Consider the following 25,691-nt stretch of genomic DNA (forward strand, 5'->3'; position numbering starts at 1 on the left):
TGGATGGATAATGACAAACCTGTTCAAGCATGAAATACGAAACTGACATGGGCATAGTACAGTTGTGAACCAGTGGCGGGACTATGCCAATGCAGCGGCATTGGGGCCCTTGCCTGAAGGGGGGCCCCACCACCTGCTTTCTCGCGAACTCATTGGCGGTGTGGCTCAGCTGGAAAACACTCTCGTCCATCCTCTTGGTGAAAGTTTTGAATCTGTCGCCCTTGCTCTCCACCTCCTGCAGGTCGAGGGGCCTCTGCGGGGTGCTGAGCATCATGAAGAAGTTGCCCCCCCCCAACCATGTCGTCATTCTCTGCTTTCCTCTTGTCCTGCTTCCAGGCCTTCTCGTCGTTGCAAGTGAGGAAGTGCTGGAAGGCGTCGCAGCGGTCAGCCCTTTCTGCCGCTTGGAAATTAAGTCCTTCTCGAAGCGGCCGGTGGCTTGCTTCTTGGGGATGTGGGGCACCGAGATGACGGGGAACTTCTCCACCAGCCGACTGTACAGCCAGTTGAAATACTTGTAGCACCAGTTGACCGGGCACTGAGTGTGGCTGGACACCAGGCAGTACGAGATGTAGCCCTTGATCTTGCTCTGCTCGTAGATGGAGCAGGCGAATGGGTATGGGTTCTCCTGCCATTCGGGCCGGCCGTCACGCAGATCTTGTCATCCTAGACGAAGCCGGCCGCCTCGCCCAGGATGAACGCCGCGCCGCCCGACTTAACGAAGGTGGAGAAGCAATTGAGGTTCCTGCTGACTGTGGCCGTGCTCTTGGAGGAGGAGGAGGCAGCCGAGGAGGAGGAGGAGGCAGCTGAGGAGGAGGTGGAAACCAACTCCCCGACAATCCGGCTGCCGGCCCCCGTGCTCACTCGATAACGGCACGTCCCGTTGAAATCCAAGGAGCCGCCGCCTCCCCCGGACAGCGGTGCATCCGCCACCATCGAGTTATCGTCGCCCGACGCCTGGTGCTGCAGCCCTGCCAGGACCAACCCCTCAAGGTGCCACTGCCTGTTTGGACAAGAGGCAGGGGGCAGAAGGTGCTGGCAGTGGGGCAGGCTGGTAGGGGGAAGCCGCTGGGGAGCTGAGGCCGAGACGGCGCCGGGCTGTCAGTCACCGGTTGGCACATTGGCGGCTCGGCAGCACCGGTACAGACACCGGGTGCAGCATTGTCCCCGCTCCCGGCTCACATGATCTGCACGTACGAGGCCCGTCCAGCCAGCCCTCGATGACATGCTTGCTGTACACTGTCAGTACCGCGTCCTCCCGCACCAAAATCTCACCCACATTCTCGCTCTGGAAATCGTACAGAGCCTGAGCCTGGAGCGCCATTGTCGTCCCGCTGTCTGCACCCGGCTCAGCTCCGCTCTCTGACCCATCAGTAACCCCCCACACCGTAAACCCTCCCTTACACCGGTCCCGGCTCCCCCTCACACTGACTCCCCCAGACCCCGAACTCTTCGGCCAACCCGGACCCCCTCACTCGAAGGGTGGTTGCGCGGGGTCTTCCCTGGCCGGCTGCACTTTTCCCTGTCTTGTGATTTTTAAAAAAATCTATGTTTGCATTGGGGCCCACATCCTCGTTACGCCACTGTTGTAAACTATCCGCATAGGTGCACTCAGTTCCCTACCCCCGTTCACACTGTGCGTGGAGGCCTCAGAATACCCCATCCCCCCTTATAGGGGCTGGAAAAGCTGCCAGTCAATGTGAAATGCAGGCAGTTGGCTACAATGGTGAAGCAGCGTTGATTGCCCAAACCTAGCACCCCGAGAGCAACAAGAGTCAACCATATAGCGTGGAACTAAAGTCCCATGTAAGCCAGACTAGGTAGGGCTGGCAGGTTCCTTCGAGTTAAGGTGGGGGTGGGAAGAAGAAATCTTATTTTTATCGTCACTTAACCTCTCCCTCTGAAGGAGGCATCCAAAGGCAGTTCAATGCTAGGTAGCAAATGGGCACTAAACTATGTCCCACACAAAGTTACTTTTGAGATGAAATCATGCAACAGTGAGGCAGTGGTGGCATTCCACACTTCGTCAGGGAAGCAAAGAATAAAATGCTACGGTGTCCCAAGATCACAATCGGGAACAGTTTGTGTTATGGACACTAAACGATGTGCATGGCTGCAAATCAATGTCAAAGTCCTCAATGGGTCCATGAATTTATAAAGGTGCTGTTGTACACTTCCATGGATGACACTAACCTGTGCCATCTCACCACAACTAAGCACTACGCTCGAATAGCCCTGTTTTTGGCTTCACTTGACAAATGAGTTCAATGTCACATATACCAAAGAAGGTGGGTTAGTAAAGCTGACATAGTATTGCTGCTGATGTTCTTGAGATCCTGCTGAAAATCCCAAGCAATTTCTAGGAAGCGTTAAGCTGAGGTCCCTCAAGCACGCTACATTTCACGTGATGATTAAATCTGGACATTATTTTCATCAACTTGATTAGGCACTAGTGAAGCTTGAACTGCAATTGGAATTAATTCAGTTTTCAATGGCAGGACTCTACTGCCAAAATGTGTTCTTGTATCATGTAGGAACATTGTAGCAGCAACATCCAATCAGGTTTCAGAACATTTTCTTATATAAAACACTAGTTCGGCCCCAGCTGGAGTATTGTGTCCAATTCCGAGCACCACATTCTTTAGGAAGGACATGAAGGCTTTGGAGAGGGTATGGAAGAGATTGACTGGAATGATTCCAGAGATGAAGGAATACAGTTACGTGGATAGACTAGAGAAGCTTGGGTTGTTCTCCTTGGAGCAGAAAAGGCCAAGAGGAGATTTGATAGAAGTGTTTAAAATCATGAAGGGTTTTGATAGAGTAAATAAAGAGAGACTGTTTCCAATAGCTGAGGGGTTGATAGAGAGAGCGCAAGGTGATTGGCAAAAGAACCAGAGGCAACATGAGGACATTTTTTTTTTAATGCAACAAGTGGTTAGGATTGGAATGCACTGCCTGATAGGGTGGTGGAGTGTGTCAATAAGTAGCCTTCAAAAGGGAATTGGATAAATACTTGGGAGGAAAGAATTGCAGGGATTTGGTCAAAGTGGAGGGGGCGAGGGCGGTTGGAGATGGGGAGGGAGGAAAAGAGAGAAAAAGAGTAGGACTAACTGGATTGCTCTTTGAAAGAGCAGTGCAGACATGATGGGCCAAATGGCCTCCTCCTGTGATTTTGAAGGGCTGCCATCTCTTGTAGTTTAAGTTACTGTGGGAGTGCAAAGTTGGAGCGTTGCAAATGTCGAGAGGAAATCACAGCAGTTTCATGGGGTAAACTGAGAGAAGGACTGGGATTCTCGATTGACTATTCAGCATTTCCGTCATCCTTTACTCTATGTTGTTACACTTCTCCCACAAAGCAGAGAAAATTGTTCAAAACTGTACTGAGGACAACAGACACTGATTGTGAGTTTACATTTCTGAATGTAAACAGCATGGAATTCAGTGGAAATCAAAAATTGAAAGTTAACAAGTGAAAATGGATCTGGTGATCACAGACCAATGGACTTTAAAATGGCATCCTGAGAATCTGAATCTGCAGCAACCCTACTTTGACCCTAATCGTGCTGCTAGTTGGAAGAAGGAGATGCAGAAATGGAATACAAGATTTCAATAGCTAGAGAGTTTGAATCAAGAAATTGTTGTAGACATTGAGAATGTTCGCAAAACTTTGGATCAAATTGGACATGTAAGCTGGTGGGAATCATTGTTCGGATGGAGCCAGATGGCAACTGGCGTGATGAACACATTGATACACCCTGTCCTGATGCTGGTGCTGTTTCAGTTGATTGTGCTGGTCATTTTGATTTATTGGAGAATGCTGTTGAACGAGCTCAAATAGCCAACAAATGTTACCCAGATAAGACCTGCATAGAGGCAAAGAGAAGTGGGGGAATGCGGGAGCACAAGCCTGCATTTCTGAAATGCTTTGCTTCGGCCGAGGTCTGGAGATCAAAAGGGTTAAAAGTTGGAAGATTCAAGATTGGATAACAATCCGAGTTGTGTACAGTAATTCATGACATTGTCTGTATTTGAGTGTACCTTGTTACTATGCGAATAATAATTTGATGACATAGTCTGTATGTTAAATGATCTGGTTTGTGTATAGTAATTCAGAAAGCAGCTAGCCGTGATTTCAGGACAATGCCATTTTGATTCTACATCTCTGCATGTTAATTGGCTAAATGTACTATGCAAAGAAATAGAGTTCAAAGACTTTTTTGGTACAAAGATGAGTTTGACACATACACATTGGAATCTCGGAAGATGTGCGTCACAAGCAGCCATGGAAATTGGAAGAGTTGCCTTTGTGACGTGTCTTAGTAACTTTCATACTTGGTTTGTATAGTATGAACTGAATAAAAGACCTGATCCTGCATTTACTACAACTGAGTGTTTGTGTAATTCGACGTTTAAAAGCAATGAAGTGAAAAGAGCAAGACATCCGAACAACAGTTACAACTGCTAAACAGCCAGGCTCACAGAGTATGGAATATTTGAGATGGGGATATGATGTCAAGCAACCAGGAAATGGTGAATACGCAATTTGTATTGGTGTTCAGAGAAGCTGTGGCTGATACTCTCCCAGTTGAGGAGGGTTAATTTTCCAAGAATTGAGGAGGAAATTTTAAAGCCAATGGAAATTACTAGTAATGAAGTGATGTAAAACTCTTTGAAGACACTGATAAAGAATACTCTGCCAGGGGCTGAATGATCTGTACGAAAATAAACTGTCAATGAAACTGGACATGTTCTGGTAGATCTTTAAGGAACCATTAGAACCGGGACTAGAGAGAAGATAACACAATGCCTATCTTTAAAAGAGAGTAAAGGGACGGGCCTCGAAATTCCAGATTGTTGAGCTCAACTTTTGTGGGTAAAATGCTGGACATTATCTTGAAGAGCATTGTGAAACATCCACGTAGACACACATCAGGGCCAGGAGGCAAAGCTTTAAGGGAAAAGGAGATCATGCTAAAAAGAACTTGGTGGCTATTGTTTAACGACACCAACAACTTGTATTTATATAGCATCTTTAATGTAGTAAAACATCCCAAGGTGCTTCACAGGAGCGTGATCAAAAAAAATGTGACACCAAGCCATGTAAGGAGATGTTACGGTCGATGAAGCGATGTCGGTTTTACGGAGTGTCTTAGATGAAAGACAGGTAGAGAAGCGGAGAGGTTTAGGAAGATTAATAAGGAATAGTTGCAGCAGTTATTGAATAGGATTGTCAATTGGCTACATATCAAAAGGGTGCTTGTTCGCAGAGCGGGCTCAAGGGGCCATATGGCCAACTCCTGCTCCAATTTCTTATGTTCTTGTCCATGGAACTGCATCACAGCAGCAGGAAGTGATTAGTGAAGTGCTCCAATACGAGTGGACGGGACTTTTGCTTTCAAGTTGTATATCAAAGATTTGGAAGTTCAGAGACAGAACTGCCAAAATGCTTCAAAGATAACAAGATGTTGGAAGGGTTCTTAATAAATACTTTGCATCTGTTTTCACAAAGGGAAGGGGCAATGCAGATACTGCTATCGAGGAGGAGTGCAGTATTCTGGATGAAATAAATATAGTGAGAGGGGAAGTATTAAGGGGTTTAGCCGCTTTAAAAGTAGATTCGCCCCAGGCCCGGATGAAATGCATCCCAGGCTGTTGAACGAAGTAAGAGGGGAAACAGCAGAGGCATTGACCATCATTTTCTAGTCCTCTTCGGATCTGGGCATGGTACCGGAGGACTGCGAATGAAAGAAGGGAGAAAGCGATAGGCCGAGTAATTACAGGCCTGTCAGCCTAACCTCAGTGGTGGGAAAATTATTGGAAAAAATCCTGAAAGACAGGATAAATCTGCATTTGGAAATGCAAGGATTAATTAGGGACAGTCAGCATGGATTTTTTAAGGGAAGATCATGTTTGACTAACCCGATTGAATTTTTTGAGGAGGTAACCAAGAGGGTCGATGAGGGTAGTGCATACGATGTAGTATATATGGACTTTAGCAAGGCTTTTGATAAGGTCCCACATGGTAGACTAGTCATGAAGGTTAAAGCACATGGGATACAGGGCAAAGTGGTAAGTTTAATCCAAAATTGGCTTGGAGGTAGGAAGCAAAGGGTAATGATTGATGGATGTGTGTGACTGGAAGGATGTTTCCAGTGGGGTTCTGCAGGGATCAGTATTGGGTCCCTTGCTTTTTGTGGTATATATCGCCGATTTAGATTTGAATATAGGGAGTATGATTAAGTAGTTTGCAGAAGACACTAAAATTGGCTGTGTAGTTGATAATGAAGAGGAAATTCATGGGCTGCAGGAGGATATCAATCTACTGGTCAGGTGGGCAGAGCAGTGGCAAATGGAATTTAATTCAGAGAAGTGTGAGGTGATGCACTTTGGGCTAATAAGGAAAGGGTATAAACATTAAACGGTCGATCACTTAATAGTATAGATGAACAAAGGGACCTTGGAGCACTTGTCCACAGATCCCTGAAAGTAGGTCAGGTGGACAAGGTGGTTAAGGTGGCATACAAAATGCTTGCCTTTATTGGCCAAGGCATAGAATATAAGAGCAGGGAGGTTACGCTTAAATTATATAATACTATGGTTAGGCCACAGCTGGAGTACTGCTTGCAGTTTTGGTCGCCGTATTATAGGAAGGACATGATTACAACCTCGCCAGTGCAGAGGAGATTTACTAGGATGCTGCCTGGAATGGAGAATCTTAGTTACGAGGACAGATTGGATTGGCTAGGTTTGTTCTCATTGGAACAGAGGAGGTTGAGAGGAGACCTCATTGAGATGTACAAAATATTGAGGGGCCTGGACATAGTGGATAGTAAGGGTCTATTTCTATTGGAGTCGATTATGAGGGGGCATAGTTTTAAAGGTGGTTGGTGGAAGGTTTAGAGGGAATTTGAGGGGGGGGCTTTACGCAGAGAGTTGTGGGGATCTGGAACGCGCTGCCTGGAAGAGTGGTGGATGCAGAAACTCTCAGGACTTTTAAGAGATGGTTGGATGGGCATTTAAAGTGCAGTAACCTGCAGGGTTACGGACCTAGAGCTAGAGGAGGTCACCTGGCTCCAGTTGGACTGGAGTGTAGAATGTTTCAGACGAAGGGGTGTCGCAGTTGTGAGAGGCGGACTGGGTGCCTTTCGGTCATTGTTCATAGGATTATATGTTACCTTTAGGGCTGCTGATCAAGAGCCCTGCAGGTCTTTGTTGGCCGGTGTGGACACGATGGGCTGAAATGGCCTGCTTCTGCGCTGTAAATGTCTATGTTTCTATGTAACAAGGTGGGGGAAGGGAGGTTTTCAACCAATCAAGAGCAGGCTGATCAGGCGCAGAGTGATGTGGATACACTGGGATGTTGGGCTGAGAAATGAAATTCAATGCTGACAAGTGTAAATGTTCACAGTTTAAAAAAAAATAGGGAATGAGGAAATATTATTTCATCTAGATGGGGAGTCAAAGAAGAGGGGGAGGTCATCAATTTAAAATTGTATGGGCGAGGAATGGTGACAGCAGAGGGTTCTTTACAGAGGGTTGCTGAAACACTGATTGCATCACCACAGGGAGTGACTGAGGCAGAGACCATTGCTTCATTTAAGGGAAGACTGGATTACCCTTTTGAAGCAGAGACACAAAGGGCTATGGGGAGAAAACAGAGCACTGAGATTAGTTATGGATTGGTCCAATCCACAATGGGTTGAACGGCCCCCTAATTATGCTGCAAACATCAATACAAAAACAAAATACTGTGGATGCTGGAATTACTCAGGTCAGGCAGCATCTGTGGAGAAAAATAAAGTTAAGGTTTCAGGTCAATGACCTTTCATTAGAACTGGAAAAAGTTAGAGATGCAACAGGTTTTAACCAAGTACAGAAGCAGCGAAAGGGGTCGGGAGGAAGAAAGAATAAAAGCGAAGGTTTCGGATAGGGTGGAAAGCAGGCGAGATAAACCTCCTCCCTTCCAGCCATCCAGGATACCAAACACTCCGCCCAGGTTAAACAGCAATTTGCTTGTATAGTATACTGTATTTGCTGCTCACTATGCAGGTCTCCTCGACATTGAGGATCAAACACAGATTGGGTGATCGTTTGGCGGAACACCTCCATTCAGTCCACAAGCACGACACTGAGCTTCCGGTTGTCTGTTATTTTCATTTTCCGCCGCACTCAAACTCTGACCTCTCGATCACTGGCCTCTTTCACTGTTCCAATGAAGGCCAATGTAAGCTCGAGGAACAGCACCTCATCTTTCGATAAGGCACTTTACAGCCTTCCGTACTAGACATCGAATTCAACAATTTCAGAGCAAAACCACTGCCCCGTTTTTTCGGGCAGCAACTGTTGGTCCCATTTACACCTCCACTAGACCAATCTTTTGTTTTTTTAATTATTCCATTACCACCCCCATTTTGCCTTGCACCATCATCCCTTTGATCATTTAATCGCTCTGGCCTTCCACCCCATCACCGCCATTCCCTTTTGTTCTTTCCTCTCCTCCTTTCTGTGCCTCTGTACTTGCTTAAAACCTGTGACATCTCTAACCTATTCCAGTTCTGAGAAAGATCATCGATCTGAAACGTTAACTCTTACTCTCCTCATCGATGCTGTCTGACCTGCTGAGCATTTCCAGCATTTTCTATTATTAATGCTGAATACATTAATGGTTCTGAGGAACAAAGTGATGAGACTGGGAAACATTACAGATTCGAACAAAAAAAAAGTGTCAGTCAACAGGATCCAATAAAGGAAAGGATTTGGGGCTATTGTGGACAGATGTTGAATCCCTCTGCATAGTGTGTGGCAGTGGTAGATAAGGTACATAGGATCTTGGTTCATTTGTCGCATGGAAGAGAGCATAAATTACAGGACAAGATAACAGGGCTACTCAGAGCAATGGCTCATCCCATAGGGAGTATATTGTGCATTTCTGGCTGTCGTATTACAGGAAGGGCATCCTGGTACTGCAAAAGGCTACCCATCTGATAGCTGGCATCAGACACTTGAGCTATCAGAGACTACAGAAACTGAGTTTGTTTACACCAGCAAGAGGAAGATGACAAATGAATCTTACAAATATGCAAGATCCTCAAGAGCAGTGACAAGATGAACCTGAAGAAACAGCTTACCATGGCCCATATATAAGGAGGCCTGGGATGGATCTCAGAAGCAGGAGGATGATTGAGAGATCAGATATCCACACACAGAGTAAGGAATGTCAAGTAATTTAAAGAGCAAACTGGAGAGGCATTTGGCACAAAAATCAATTGAAGGATACAGGCAGTGAACTGTGTTGAACTTTTGTGATGGCCAGATGAACATAAATAATCTTTCAGTCCTGTACAAGCCTATATTCCAACAAGTACAACTTAAGGCATGGTTTTATTTTCAAATATCTACCAACGCCAGTGAAGAACAGGTAGAAAATATTAAAATATACATAAAGGCAAATATTTGCTGCCATTGTAAATACTTCTGCTTTGCAGGAGATTTAAAATCATTTTTTTAATTCTTTGTTAAGTAGGACTGTTTATTACAACTGCTGGAAATGACAGATGTTGAAGCACAGTGCTACTGAGTGAGTTGATCGGCACATGTGCAGGGGAATTCATGGCATCTAAAGACAATGCACAATTACAATCACAAACACTGCAAGGGCAAAAGTATCCAAGTACAGAACACCACCAAACTAGGATTGAGACTGTGTATTGAGAAGGGACCATACTGAATAGTATTTTGAAGTATTGCAGGCGCAAATCTGTTACAACCCACTGTACTTTTAACATGGGCTGATCATCGCAAAGGTAGTTTAAAAGAGGCAATTTTCAAACAGTACTACTCCAGAATATTATTTTATCTACTGTTTCTCGATGGAAAAAAAAAGAGCATTTTCAAAATAAGGCCTAGCTTCACAACACCAGTCCCATGAAGCCAAAGCAGTACCCTGTGGTAACAATGCAGTGGCATTAAACGTTGGATCAGTCAGACATGTCCACCCTTACCTGATCAGCATGTTTCGTAGGATTGTGAAGTCGCAGTGCTCACTATTTTCAACTATAAGAGAGAACATTTATTGTAGAAGTGAGTTTTATTTTGTACATAGTCAGATGTATTGTACAGTGTAGAAATAAAGCGGTTAGTTATGGTGCAACAGTATCTTGACAGATGTTTGTAAATGCAAGACAAAAACCTCACATTGTCTTTATGCAACTGTTTCCAGTACAAGAGTACATACAAGCGAACACATTTTTAAAGAACATTCATAGACGGTAACTTGAATGGCCCCATGCCTAAATACACTGCTTGGCATGGCTCGCAGACCGCCTGCAGTTCCAGGGGATTCCAAACTCCGTGATCCCAGATGCTATTTAACTTGGACTGGTAGCAGGACGTCAGAAATTATATTGTTTCAATATTCAGCTCATGCTGAAACAAGCGCCATTATTACACTGACATAGCTGCTCAATTTAAGTAGCACCAATATTTAATACAAAGTCAAGGCCACATTGTTGTATTAATCTTGCATCCTGCACCTCTGCAGTGTAACATTAAAAATAGTTCCGAAGAATGAATTCAAAAACAAAATAACCAAAAGCTCAGTACATCTTCAGCAAGTCAGGACAGATTCTGACCGCACAGAACTTCAAATTACTTTTGTTGAACAAAATAACTAATTAAAATAGCTTTTTACTTACTCGATGGAAATATATTAAAGTAGCAATTATACTCCTATGTTGTGTACTTAGCTTGCTAGACATGAGCAATGTCCATAGCAATATCAATGCAACTTAGCAAAAAGGGCTTTTTTTAAAAACAGCCCGAGAACAAGCAAAGCTAGAAATCCTAAGGTCAGCAATTGAAAGAAATAGAATGACTCCTACAATGGATACATAAAATATAAAAAGCTTCAGCTCATTTGATGACCCATAAAAGCAGAACTACCAACTCGACCACCTCCTTGATACCACTCCTCCGTATTTGTCTTGCCACCTTCCTTGCTCAACCCTTCAAGGTAGCAGTTCATTTTAGGGTACAGTTTTAGTGATTAAAGTGCAACTTGTTAACAGGGGATACTAGGGCAGAGGTTATACAACTTGTGCGTGGGGGGCCCCTCCGAATAATGTGCCTCCTAATTTGAAGATGGTGACAGCAACCCACAGCAAAAGTGAACCATATTTGTGCATGCAGGGCAACATAGAGTTAAATCAACAAATGTGGAACACAGAATTTACGAGACTGTGTGTTTGATTCACCAAGGAGCAACCCACTATGTATAAAACACAGAAAAAAAGCTGGCTACACAAGGTAGATAATGAGGTACTTATACTCGTAAATTACTGCATTGCCAAGAACATTACCTCAACAGAATTTGATCATATTACAGTGAAACTCCAGTACAATGTGTTTGGGCTGCTGATCTGGTTTTGATGGGGGATTGACCTTGAAGTTGCACTCCTCTACTGGTTACAAAAAGTGTTACAAACTACATTAGAAAAATGCGAAAAATCAACGTTGCACATCTCCATTAAAAAAAATCAAGCAAAGTTAATTCTATTTACGCTGAAGAAAACTTGTCAGTAACAAAGGGGGTCGGGGGGGGTGAAAGATGCCACTGATAACTTCAGAAAACAGAAAACTGCTTTGTTAGTGTAGGTAGTGCCCAAAAGTGCCATGATTATGGAAATTATAATCAGTTTGGAGTGGGTTGTTTCCTGGCAAATCTTCAGGCAGACGGGTTTAAAGGATGGACAAGCTCATCTCCTTCCCTTCCTCTCCTCCACACTTGCACTCATTTTAAACTTTACTATGAGTTATACATTTAAAATTGACTGTCCTGATCTCTCAATTGCACCTTTTCCATCCATAAGCAAACAGTAAATTTTACCCCAGTTTTTTTAATATATAAAACATTCACAATTTCTAGTGTGAGGTACATCTCACCAATGCTCATCATGCCAAAATATTCCACTGGGCCATTTTCTAACAGGGCCATCATATGGAAAACATATTATGCACTACCCTCTGTTGCAAGTGATTCAGCTATAAATGTATCGAAAGTTTTAACTGTAAGCAGCAACTTTTGCACAGTGCAGACAAGGTTTGAGTTTATTACATCTTGTTTGGATGTGAAATAATGTGATACATTACTGTGGAAAACAAAATTAGCCGAGTAACAATTATGAGTTTACTGTTCAAAAAGATGCAAAAACAACATTTGGGAAATGGGTAGGCTCGTGGATCAATGATGAGCTTTCACCTCTGGCATTTGCATTAAAATCGAGACCACACTGATGCAATGAAAGTCTCTTCTGCTAACTGCAAAGGTTCTACATGAACTTGAGCTCAAGAGATTCAATGCATTCCCTGCTGGGTACAGGCTGCAGCACAAAACTGTCCTTAATCTTGCCCTACATTGAAAATCTTATTCTGAGGCCACACGATATGTAGGAAATGGAAATGTAACTGGTGCTGAAACACACGGGAAGAAATGGAGCTGTACTGGCTTGGTCATGCATGTTGTGGATATTGAATGGCGAACGTGGAGTGCACCCCAGCACAGGTTGAACCTCCCTTATCCAGAACTCCCTTACCCAGAACCACCCCTCGTCTGGAACCATTCCCGGACACCAGGTGGCGCATGCGCAGAACTCCGACAAACAAATTCAAGTCCTTCCTCGCTGCCGACTTCCCGCAATCCACCATCCGCCCCCCGATCTCTCTGCTGCATTCCTAGCCCCAAGCCAGCCAGCCCCGATATCCCTTGCTCAGTACCTGTACCATCCAATTTAACGTGACCACCCCTCATCTGGAAAAATTCCTTATCCAAAACAGGCCAGGTCCCGAGGGTTCCTGATAAGGGACGTTCAACCTGCACCAACATTCCTCACTTTGGTAACCTGCAAGAGTTTCCTTTTAAAGCACAAAATTTTGATTGTCACAAAACGTGTTGAGCATCATAATGGAAAAACTGAATTTCCAGCCCATCTATCCCAGATGAAGGTCAGTAGCTCAATATATGGAGCAGTACCTGGGAAAGCAGCAATCAAGTGTAAGATGCACCACTTGAGGTAAATATCTTGGGTGGGTAGAAAGTGTCATCCTTCTGTGCAATCTCCAAGTGTTTCAGCTTTCTCAAATACATGAGAGAAAAGAAAACCGAAGGATTTCCTACAATAGAACATTGTATCTTCCAATTGTCATTGTTCCCTTCCTGAAGATGCCAATTCCTGATGAGGTATGGTTCAACAGACCACCTCTGGTACCCTTGCTTACCAAATTGTCAATTCTTCTTTGGAGAAGCAGCAGAGAGTGGTGGCAAGCAACAGGATCATGGGGAACATTGCTGCTCAGCCCGATTCTGTATTCACCCATTGTTAACATCGCACATAATGGAAACTCAATAGAGGTCAATGGACGCCAATCTGGAGGGAACCTTGGTCAATCTTCCTCCTCCGAGCAGAGGGGCACAGAGGTGAAGTGTAGCAACCCTTACTCTCGTGGACGAGATTAGTTAAACCAGCATACGAGAATAAACTTCCCTTTAGCACTTGGCTTAGTGTATTTATGCACCAACGTAGTGCAAGATAAGGGACAGTTTTGTGCTGTGCCTGTACCCAGCAAGAACTGGAGGAGTTTTACCAGACATGCACACAAATAGCCTGAAGAGCAGATTTAAACCAGAATCAACGAAGCTTAAATTTGATACGACATCATTTGTGACTGTGACAAAGACAAACTATCCCTCTTGTCTGCAGCCTTTGACATGGTTAACCACTCCATCCTTCTCCACCGTCGTCCAGCTGGATGGGACTGCACTCGCCTGGTTCCTTTCTTATCTATCTTATCGCAGCCAGAGAATCACTTGCAACGGCTTCTCTTCCCGCTCCCGCATCGTTACCTCTGGTGTTTCCCAAGGATCTAACCTTGGTCCCCCTTCCTTTTTCTCATCTACATGTTGTCTCTTAACATAAGAAATAGGAGCAGGAGTAGGCCATACGACCCCTCGAGCCTGCTCCACTATTTAATACGATCATGGCTGATATGATCATTGCTAATCCGATCATGGACTCGGGTCCACTTCTCTGCCCGCTCCCTATAACCCCTTAATCCCTTATCGGTTAAGAAATTGTCTATCTCTGTCTTAAATTTATTCAATGTCCCGGCTTCCACAGCTCTCTGAGGCAGCGAATTCCAGAGATTTACAACCCTCAGAAGAAATTCCTCCTCATCTCAGTTTTAAATGGGCGGCCACTTATTCTAAGATTATGCCACCTAGACTCCCCTTTCAGTGGAAACATCCTCTCTGCATCCACCTTGTCAAGCCCCCTCATAATCTGCCAAATTTTTGCCCACTCACTTAGCCTGTCTATGTCCTTTTGTGTGTCCTCCTCACATATTGCTTTTCCTCCCATCTTTGTATAGTCAGCAAACTTGGCTACGTTACACTCAGTCCCTTGGCAACATCATCTGAAAACACAGCATCAGTTTCCACATGTACACTGATGACACCCAGCTCTACACCTCTGCCACTTCGCTCAATCCCTCCACGGTCTCTAAATTGTGAGACTGCTTGTCCGACATTCAGGACTGGATGAGCAGAAACTTTCTCCAATTAAATATTGGGAAGACCGAAGCTATTGATTTCAGTCCCTGCCATAAACTGTGTTCCCTAGCCACTGATGCCATCCCTCTCCCCAACTTCTGTTTGAGGCTGAACCAGGCTGTTCGCAACCTTGATGTTGTATTTGACGCTGAAATGAGCTTTCGACCACATATCCGCAGCATGACTAAGGCAACCGATTTCTACCTCCTTAACATCGCCTGTCTCCGCCCTTGCCTCAGCTGATCCACTGCCGAAACCCTCATCCATACCGTGGTTACTTCTAGTCTTGACTATTCCAATTCAGTTCTGGCTGGCCCCCCACATTCTCCCCTACGTAAACTAGAAGTGATCCAAAACTCAGCTGCCTGTGTCCTAACTCGCACCAAATCCCACTCACCCATCACCCCTGCACTCACTGACCGACATTGGCTCTCGGTTAAACAATGCCTCGATTTCAAAATTCTCATCCTTGTTTTCAAATCCCTCCGGGGCCTCGCCTCTTCAATCTTTGTAATCTCCTTCAGCCCCACAACCCCCGAGTTAACTGCGCTCCTCTAATTCTTCCCTCGAGCATCCCTGATTATTATCGCTTAACCATTGGTGTCTGTGCTTTCTGTTGCCTAGGCCTCAAGCTCTGGAATTCCCTGCCTAAACCTCTCCGCCTCTCGACTTCTCTTTCCGCCTTTAAAATGCTCCTTAAAACCTAGCTCTTTACCAAGCTTTTGATCACCTGCCTTAATTTCTCCTTATGTGGCTCGGTGTCAAATTTGTGTGTCTCAATATTCCTGTGAAGCACCTTGGGACGTTTCACTACATTAAAGGCGCTATATAAATAGTTGTTACATTTAGAACACTGTTTGACATCATGAGTACACGTGACCGTGAGCAGGACAAAGAATCTCATACGTAAGTCAACTGTAGATTATTATTCCATCTTTCCAACAGTTATATTTTCAACAGCAGAATATGAGGCAGTCACTGTGTAAACACGTTTCCATCCATCAATAGAGGTCTTGGTCACTGTCCTTTCAGAGTACTGCCACCACCAACAACAAAAAGCACTTCCTGATTCCCATCTCAACAGCAATCTACAGGGATGAGATATAATCTTCCAATATCATTTCTCCTCTAGTGCAGCTGCTACTGCACCCAAACCAGGCCCCTCAATTTCCTGACAGCAGCGCACTTCAAAGACTGGAAGCATTTCCTCTGGAACTCATGCCTGGAAATACTGCTCTTATGCTCACTATATGTACAAAGATATTTTTCGTTTAAAGTTTACAAGGATGCACATTCCGTACTTGGCCTTTAATTCTAGCAGAACAAACAAATGCAAGCTCTTTGAAACTTTCAATTTGTACTTGCCCTCGAATTACATTTTTCACTAAAGCTTGTGCAGAGATTTCTTAACTCATTTCCAAAGCAACCAGAACAGTTGTAAACCCATTACTGAAACAGAATTCTGGGTGGATAGATTAAATATAGTTTGTACTCCTAATCAATTATCTGATTGACTGATAAACAATGAGTACAGAATTAACTTTTTAAAGCAAAATAAATCTCGATGCTAAACAGATGTTTAAATTAGTTCTACAAGTAGGAAACTGACAAAGCAGCAAGTCCAAAGATACAAGGTTAAGTCAGAAACAAGCTTCCTTCCCAGTGTACGTCAAATCTGATCATTCACCCAAGTGTAACACGTTACCTCAAAAACTGTACTACTAGTCCAGGAAAAAGATCATCTGTATATAATACAAGCCACCCTCACCCACACCTAGCTTTGGAATGGTTATGGGGTCTTGTAAAAACTATAGTGCTGCAGAGATGGCTTCTTGCATTTCCTGTTGTCATTATAGTTCATTTGTTGCACTTTAAGCAGTTTGAACTAGTACACCATTCCCAAATGGTTTTATTTTCGTATCTGTATAAAATGTGCATCCCCACTTCTGGGCACTGTTTTGCTAATCCATAACATTAATGAAAGACAGATATAGTATTTTAGCTTAAAGTCCAAATAGGATAGGTAGAACTGGTAATTAACAGCAAGATGAACTGCTCAATATTTAATTTGATTTGAATATTACACACATTTAACAGTAGCGTTGCATCATAAAACAATGCCAAAACAATCTGGCAAAGAGAGATGAATACATTCTTCACACTAAAATTGGAAGAAAAAAAGCACACAGTGGAAGAGAAGAGCTGCATTAAAGAATTTAACCAACTCTTACCAAAGGATAGCAGTTGGGTTAGGGCAAGATTGGTGCATAGAATTACTTAAAGAGTCGACAGCACAAAAACAGGCCATTCGGCCCAGCTGGTCTATGCTCCACACGAGGCTCCCCCCTCTCTATCTCACCCCATCAGCGTATCTTTCTATTCCGTTCTCCCTCATGTGCTTATCTAGGTTCCCCTGAAATGCATCTATGCTATTCGCCTCAATTACTCCTTGTGGTAGCAAGTTCCACATTCTTACCACTCTCTGGGTAGTACAATTAATGCACTGAAGTCTTGTTTTGTTGTTTTTACTGCAGAATATAGGGTTGGTTAAATTTCATAACCAAGTTGTATGAGAATCACAATTAAAGGAGCCCGAATGCAACAGTGATTCAATAAGTTTGAAGTATAAAGGGATATGATAAACAATGCAAATGACCCTTCTGTCTGATCCTCTGATGACTTGGGGCAGAACCTGCAGCTTTATGCAAATACACAGTAAGGGGACGCCTTTTTGAGAATGACTTGCTGTCTCCCTAAAACATGTGGGGCAGTGCACATAGTAAAAGAACGAAATACAGCAAGCACTACAGAGCTAATACTACCATACTACATTGTGCAAGGCAATAAAATACAAAGTCAACTATGAAAAATTAGATGCAAGTTAACAGTAAACAAATATCTTGAAGTTCAGATATGTGACTTTTGCTCATCCCTCAAATGTTAATACAATCCAAGTAAAATACGCAGGGTTTGCACTGCTGGTAAAATAAACTGCCAATGCAAGTCATTAATTATACCATGGCGCAAACCACGACTCCTGCCAAGATATTGAATTGTGTTGAAACCTATACTTTTCAATTTAGAAATCAAAAAAAAACTCAAGTCACGCTGTAAACATGAACCACATGTTGATTTCTCCAATATGGAAACAATCATCAATGCTAAAAGGGAATTGACCAAAAAAACATTAGCACTGATTTTCATCAATTGCCCTATTTTGTACAATTAACACTTATAACTTAAAAAAAAAATTATGCAAGCTTTCCAAATGTTTCTATTTAAAAAAAATACCTGCCATGCATAGATCAGGTCTACAGTGGACACTTATCATTTGTTATTACCTCCTATAAATTGACTGGGCTCAAAGACCACACAGCTTTCATAGAATTTATTTTTTGCTAATTTGTTTAGCTTGCTTCTATCCGATTAGAGTCAGTCATATTTCAGTTGATAGCACTCATCCGAGTCAGAAGGTTGTGGGTTCAAGTTCAACAAGAGACTTGAGCACATTATCTAGGCTGACACTTGTGCAGTACCGAGAGAGCGCTCCCCAGTTACCTGGCCAATATTTATCCCTCAACCAGATTATCTGATCATATTGTTATTTGTGGGAGCTTGCTATACGCAAATTGGCTGCAATAGATTACAATAGCAACTACACTTCAAAAATACTTAATTGGCTGTAAAGCACTTTGGGACTTCCGGAGGTCATGGGAGGCACTGTAGAAATGCAAGTCTTTCTTTATTAACGTACTATGAACGGACAAGAACTTCATGCACCACAAATTTGAATCAACTTTAAAATGTTGTAGAAATACCACCTGTATTTGCAAATATTTAAAATTATAAAACACAAACTTCAACACAGTACAAAAGGCAAAGAGGCTTACCCTCTGCAACTCCCCAAGGATACTGTCTTCCTCTAACTCGTTTTCCATTTACCTCGATGGTAGTATTACTACCTACAACAGCAAGAGGTAAACGATCCTGGAAAAGAATATTCACATCGATCAGTACAAAAATAAAGAATAATTTAGTAACAAAAAAATGTAAACTGCTTTAAGTTGGTGGAAGAAAAAAAAAAGCTCGTCAGACTGAAATTGGTCGGTGCAGTTCAGCCTCTACATACATCTTATTTAGGACTAAACCAGTACCAACGATTTAAAAAAACTCCAAGGGATAAAAATCTGTTCTAGCCCGGTTTGAGGGATTGACACCACCTGGTCGCGAACTTCAGCGCCGGGCGATGTTTACCGCCTCCAACTGGGATATTGGTTTTTAGCAGTGCAAGAGGGGAGTGAACCACACTCCTCTTGGGATGTTAACACGGATTCTTGGGGCGCAATCGCAGGAGCAGTGCTGAAGTCCAGGCGCTAAGCACCCAAGCGCCTAAAGTGGTGGTCAGCTGGACCACCCGAAAACCAAAAGAAAATGCAAGGGAGATTAGCAGTGTTGAACACCGAAGAGAGAGACATTAGTACAAATAAATTCTATTTTAACCACCCAGCTGCTCTCCCTCGGAAATATATCCCCAGCAGCTTCTTTGAAATGCCTGCTTTCCCTGTCAGAATTAGCACCAGGCGCTATCGCAGGTGGAAGCATTCAATTTTGCGACTGCGGTGCTAAGGGAGTGCTGCCAGCGCGGCGCTCAGTCGGTAAGAGCTTAGCGGCCTGCGAGCACCCTTCTTGAGCGTCAAGCAAATACATTTTTAGCCCAAAGAGTTTTAAGAAGAAAAGTAGGCATGAGCCTGCAATGAGCCTTTTCTTGACTATTCCTTAAACAAAGCTCATGAATTGAAATAAACTTTTTAGTGCAAATATGTATCGCTACTATTTTTTTTTTTTTAAAAAAGGTGTGTGCATGCATTTTGCACACACTAGAGTCAACAAATACAGAAGTTATGCTAAATCTTTATAAATCACTGGTTAGGCCTCAAGTTGGAATATTGTGTCCAATTCTGGACACAACACTTTGGGAAGGATGTCAAGGCCTTGGAGAGGGTGCAGAGGAGATTTACAAGAATTGTACCAGGGATGAGGGACTTCAGTTATGTGGCGACACTGGAGAAACAGATTGTCCTCCTTAAAGCAGTGAAGGTTAAAGAGAGATTTAATAGAGGCTTTCAAAATTATAAAGTGTTTTCATAGGGTAAATAAGGAGAAACTGTTTCCACTGGCAGGAGGGTCGATACCCAGAGGACACAGATTTAAAGGAATTGGCAAAAGAATTAGAGGTGAGGAGGAGAATTTTTTTCCAGCAAATGATGATCTGGAATGCACAGCATGAGTGTGGTGGAAGCAGATTCAATAGTAATAGTCAAAAGGTAATTGAGTAAACACTTGAAAAGGAAAAAATTGCAGGGCTGTAATTGCACAGGCGTGAAAATTACTAAGTGCAGAATTAATCATAATAGCTGTAAATCCTGCCAGTGGAAACAGTTTCTCCTTATTTACCTTATGAAAACATTTAATATTCCAACTTGAGGCCTAACCAGTGATTTATAAAGATTTAGCATAACTTCTGTATTTGTTGACTCTAGTGTGTGCAAAATGCATGCACACACTTTAAAAAAAAAAATAGTAGCGATACATATTTGCACTAAAAAGTTTATTTCAATTCATGAGCTTTGTTTAAGGAATAGTCAAGAAAAGGCTCATTACAGGCTCATGCCTACTTTTCTTCTTAAAACTCTTTGGGCTAAAAATGTATTTGCTTGACGCTCAAGAAGGGTGCTCGCAGGCCGCTAAGCTCTTACCGACTGAGCGCCGCGCTGGCAGCACTCCCTTAGCACCGCAGTCGCAAAATTGAATGCTTCCACCTGCGATAGCGCCTGGTGCTAATTCTGACAGGGAAAGCAGGCATTTCAAAGAAGCTGCTGGGGATATATTTCCGAGGGAGAGCAGCTGGGTGGTTAAAATAGAATTTATTTGTACTAATGCAAAAAGATTCATGTAAAAAAAAAATAATAATTTGACATCTAGAATCCAGCCGGAAAATTCCTGCAGACATTTTTAACATTATCTCACTAGTTATACGGGCAAGTTTAGTGATCCTCCCTCCCGCCCGCCCTGCGCAGAACTGTGCTTTTTAAAAAAAAAAAGACACTTAATTCCTAGGTCTATACACAGACCAGAGTGAAAATGGCAGACAGGAAATGATTTGAGCAATTAGCTTAGTTTTACGAACTTGCTGTTTAATGAATAGTAGTTTTGAAAAAAATCAAGGATTCATTAGCTTGAACATCTGCTGATTACTGGTTTCTCATTGGTATTCTGCTACTTTTTCATTAGTGACACTTAATCACATTTGGCAACTTAATAGACAAGGGGCTGTTGAAATCGCTGGCAATATTTTTGCCATATCAAAGTGTGATGCTTTGAAGACATGATGCGATAGATATGTGCTAAAAGCAAGACTTGCTAAAAATTTGTGTTATCAATTTGTAAGTAAGTGTTTGCAAATAGTTTCCCGACAGATAGATGTTCAAGTCCCTTTCTGTTCCAGGCACATGGCCTGTTTGCAGCACTAACATCGATGATGTGTCACATCCCCACCCCCACTATGACCCGCAGACAGCACACATCTCAGGCTGTATTTAAATAAAGGGTTTGATCTATTTCTACCACATAAATTCAAACACAAACATTTTATCATCTCCACTGGAAAAGCAGAGGATCTTCTATCAACTTGGAACAAGCAGGGCTGAGAGCCCAGTGAGATCCTTGCACCAGTTGTAATATAACCTAATACATTGAAATTTAGCATCACAAACTAAGCTGCATCTGAAGCTGTAGTTATTTCTTTAAGTTTAAATGCATTTACTTGGGCACAGTGCAGGTTCTGCCAAATTTAAGTTCCTGTTTTAGCACCATATTTGGTTCCATTTAAAGCTTACATGAATTATTTATTTCTTCATTGTCTTGATGTACAACTCAGGTCCATTTACCAGCCTTTTATCCTCCATCTGGTTTGCTATTATACACTCCATTGTTAATGCTGTTCTTTTGGCCCCCCTCATGTCCCTATCTGGTATATCCTGTGACATGAATCTTTTATAATTTCCCGAGCAAGTTTCTCAGATTCTATTCGATTTAAGCTTGGGCTGAGCCACAATATAGATTTCCAACCCATCAATAAAATATTGTAATTTTAAGTCATATTTATTGATTTCAAAAATAGCGATATTTGTCAAGCAGAATATTTAATTTCAGAATTTAATTTTCTCTAAAATGAATGCAATTGCATTTTATAGAATGAGTCCTCCAGCCAGGTGTTATTTACGGTATTGGTTTATTATCACTGAAACATACTGCCAATTATGTATGAATAACCCCACAAAGGCTATTTCTTATCAATTACATTGAAAACATGGCACCATTTTTCAGAACTGCTCTCAACAAATTCAGCATAAAGGTTCTAAAGTTTTGCATTCCATCAATTGTTCCCTTCCATTTAAAATTATGCTTCCACTAATATTAAAGTCTAAAGTTGTAATAAAAGCAATCAGAAAGTCTCTACATTTCATCAATATGGGGAGGCTGAGGACCACACACCTCCAATGATACACTACCTTAATCTTTTTTACCAGCTTATTTTCTTCTTCATCATCGGTTTCTGGAAATTCATAGATCTTAATTTTATGCTCCTGGATTTCTCTCATCACCTGTAAAAATAGCAATTATTGAAACATTACCCAAAGTCAAGAAAGCTCAAGTTTGCATTGCTAGGAGTGCGGTTATCTGGAATGCTCTGCCTCAAAAAGAAATGGAAGCAGATCTAATAGTAACTTTCAAAAGGATATATATTTGAAAAGAAAAAAAATTGCAGGGCCATGGGAAAAGAGCAAGGTAGTGGGATAAATTGGATAACTTTAAAAGAGTTGGCACAGGTAAAATGGGCTGAATGGTCTCTTTCTGTGATGTATGGTTCTACAAAACATATCAATGGTGGGCTATTTTGGGCAGTTGAGTAAGTTCTTTTCATCGAGTCAATCCCTTGTACTCTGTGCTTTACAACATCCCTTACTGCGTGATGTTGATTTTTGATGTACTGGGGATTTCCGTGACAAATTGTTCAGGGTTAAACTGGAGTTTTATAGTCCTGAAAAAAAGACAGCGGGGATTTAAATATCTAAAAGAATCACAAGAATCTCATGCGCTACAAAAGCCGGATAAGCACTTGTAGACGGGAGCACATATCCTAGTTACTTGATCTGGCCAGAATAGGATGCAAGATGGATGAAAATACATTGATATTTTAAGGTTGCTTGGTTTAAACTGTACATGCACTGATGAATTGGTTTTGCCATATCCCACTTTTAACGGGCAAGTAACGTTAACCAATGCACCCGCTAGAAGCAGCGAAGGCTACTCTGCAGCATGCCATTTTATTAAAAAAAACACATTCTACATGCCCAAGCAAGCCTTAGAATAGCAAACAATATTCTTAAAACCACTTGAGACAGTCTCCTCACCTGTCTCTTGAACTGCTGGCATTCTTCTGGAGTGAGGGTGTCTGCTTTGGCGATGAGTGGAATGATATTAACTTTTTCATGTAGGCGTTTCATGAATTCAATATCCAAAGGCTTTAGTCTGTGGAAATACAACATCTAAGTTAGCAACCTTATTGTCCATTTTGAAACTGAAGTGGAATGGTTTGCTGAGTAAATTCAAAATAAAGACATTAGATGAACGCGCTGATCATTTCATACTGCACAATAAATGTCATACATTAAGGAGCTTGCCGAATGGAACATTCTATATGTGTAAGGCTAAGATTTGCCCTAGTAATAACAAATACAGAATTGGTCATTTGTCTGCACAATGAGCGATCCTAAATGCAAGCCACCCAAGTACTTCCCCCCCCCCCCTCCCCCTCTCAAGTAGTTAATGTTTTGAAGTCTGTAGCCTCTTTTGCTCCTAACTGGCGTGAAATAAAGATATCGTGAGTCACTGAAGAGCCAAGACGGAATAAAAGCTGATTTCGGGTACCATTCCATTTCAGAAACATTAAAATAGACTTAGAATGTATTTTGCCTGCATAATCTAATGCAATTAGTGAAAGGCTTGGATTTATATAGCGCCTTTCATGACCACCGGACGTCTCAAAGCGCTTCACAGTCAATGAAGTACTTTTGGAGTGTAGTCACTGTTGTAATGTAGGAAAGCAATAAAGGCACTTAACCGAGGTCTATTCCTATTGAAGTGGGCACCAGCTATTGTCGAGTTTGATGTACTTTGACCTCAGGAACATTTCCAGGGGCTAACAAATCTACTGATAATTTCCTCAAAATCCCAGGTCAATTCTCCCATTAAAATTCTCAATTCAGTGGCACTGGGCTAAGGAAAAACAGACAGCGCTCCTATTTGCAATTATCTAGTAGCCCCTATTGGAAACACATGGTTGCAGACAACAAACAGGGCATCATCAGGCGCAGCATGCATGAGGAATGGTTACCTGAGCAAGTGTCAGAGGGCTGTCCATGTTGAACCCAACTTCAACTTCAAAAAAAGGGGTCAAGACCAAGAATAAAGCAGGAATAACAGCCTTCAATGAAGCCAGTTAAGGCATTGCAGGGCAAATTTGTTAGGTCAACATTCTAATGCAGAAGTGGAGTATTATCTGAAAACACGTCCTATTATTCTGTAGTTATTGGCAATACAAAACTGTAAATTAGTACAGTATGACTAATAGGGAAAGTAAAGAAGATTTGAAGCCAAAGAAAAAGCCAATTTTTACAAATTGGTGGCCAATGTTTAAGCACTCTGGGCCCAAGTTTCCAGACGATAAAAAACGGGCGCCCCTCCGAGCTGGGTGCCCGTTTTTCGCGCCTAAAAAAAAAAAATCGCGATTCTGGAGCGTTCTGCAGCTCCTTGTCTGCCTGGCGCGGCGCCCAGGGGGGGCGGAGCCTACACTCGCGCCGATTTTGTAAGTGGGAGGGTACTATTTAAAATAGTTTTTTTCCTGCCGGCAACGCTGTGCGTGCGCGTTGGAGCGTTCGCGCAGTGTGAAGGGAACATTGACACTCGGCCATTTTTGTAGTTCTTTGTAGCTGTTTACTTTTTGAACGTTTATTAATACAAGCACATTGCCATCAGCACATCCAGCCTCCCTCCCCGCGGGACGATGATCCTCCTCCTCCTCCTCCTCCTCCGGGGGAAGAACGGGTGCATCAGGCTGACTGCAGGATTCTCCCTGCCTGAAGCACTTTCACACAGGTAGGAAGGTGGTTTATTTAATCTTTTCTTTGCTTATAAATGTTTATTCAGGTTGGATTTATTTGTAGAAGTATAAATAAGGATTTATTGTAGAATTTAATGACTTCTCTCTCTCCCTCTCCCCTCCCCCTTCCTCCCCTCCCCTCCTCCTCCTCCCCCTCCCCTCACCCCCCCTCCCCTCACCCCCCACCCCCCCTCCCCCCCCACCCTCCCCTCCCCCCCCACCCCACCCTCCCCTCCCCTCCCCCCCCACCCTCCCCTCCCCTCCCCCCCCACCCCACCCTCCCCTCCCCTCCCCTCCCCTCCCCCCCACCTCGTTCTGGACGCCTAATTTGTAACCTGCGCCTGATTTTTTTAATGTGTAGAACAGGTTTTTTCAGTTCTACAAAAATCTTCACTTGCTCCATTCTACTTTAGTTTGGAGTACGTTTTCACTGTGGAAACTTTGAAATCAGGCATCAGTGGCCGGACATGGCCCCTTTTGAAGAAAAAATTCTGTTCCAAAGTAGAACTGTTCTACCTGACTAGAACTGCAGAAAAAAAATGTGGAGAATTGCGATTTCTAAGATAGTCCGTTCTCCACCAGTTGCTCCTAAAAATCAGGCGCAAATCATGTGGAAACTTGGGCCCAATATGTGGACATAAAATTTATTACTAGCAAATATAAATGGGACCTATTGCAGGTTGAACAGAGGACATTTATCCATTAGAATTCAGATGGTGTCCCCAAATTGCAGCTGTTTACATAAGAACATAAGAAATGGGAGCAGAAGTAGGCCATTTGGCCCCTTGAGTCTGCTCCGCCATTTAATACGATCATGGCTGATCTGATCATGGACTCAGCTCCACTTCCCCGCTGGCTCCCCATAACCCT

General features: G+C 42.9%; 1 protein-coding gene across 2 annotated transcripts in view; it reads right to left on the reverse strand.

Annotated features, from left to right (window-relative positions):
* LOC139272946 (septin-7) overlaps positions 1-25,691 on the reverse strand; it is a 158,230-nt gene that overhangs the window by 14,784 nt on the left and 117,755 nt on the right. For both annotated transcript variants that reach the window (XM_070889116.1, XM_070889107.1), the window contains exons 5-8: positions 23,074-23,191; positions 22,171-22,263; positions 18,490-18,586; positions 9,999-10,050 (exon numbers count right to left, since the gene is read on the reverse strand). In XM_070889116.1, coding sequence (XP_070745217.1) covers positions 9,999-10,050; positions 18,490-18,586; positions 22,171-22,263; positions 23,074-23,191 — 360 coding nt within the window. The remainder of the gene's footprint in view (positions 1-9,998; positions 10,051-18,489; positions 18,587-22,170; positions 22,264-23,073; positions 23,192-25,691) is intronic.

This window comes from Pristiophorus japonicus, chromosome 1, assembly GCF_044704955.1.
Source record: "Pristiophorus japonicus isolate sPriJap1 chromosome 1, sPriJap1.hap1, whole genome shotgun sequence".
NCBI classification, from domain to species: Eukaryota; Metazoa; Chordata; class Chondrichthyes; family Pristiophoridae; genus Pristiophorus; species Pristiophorus japonicus.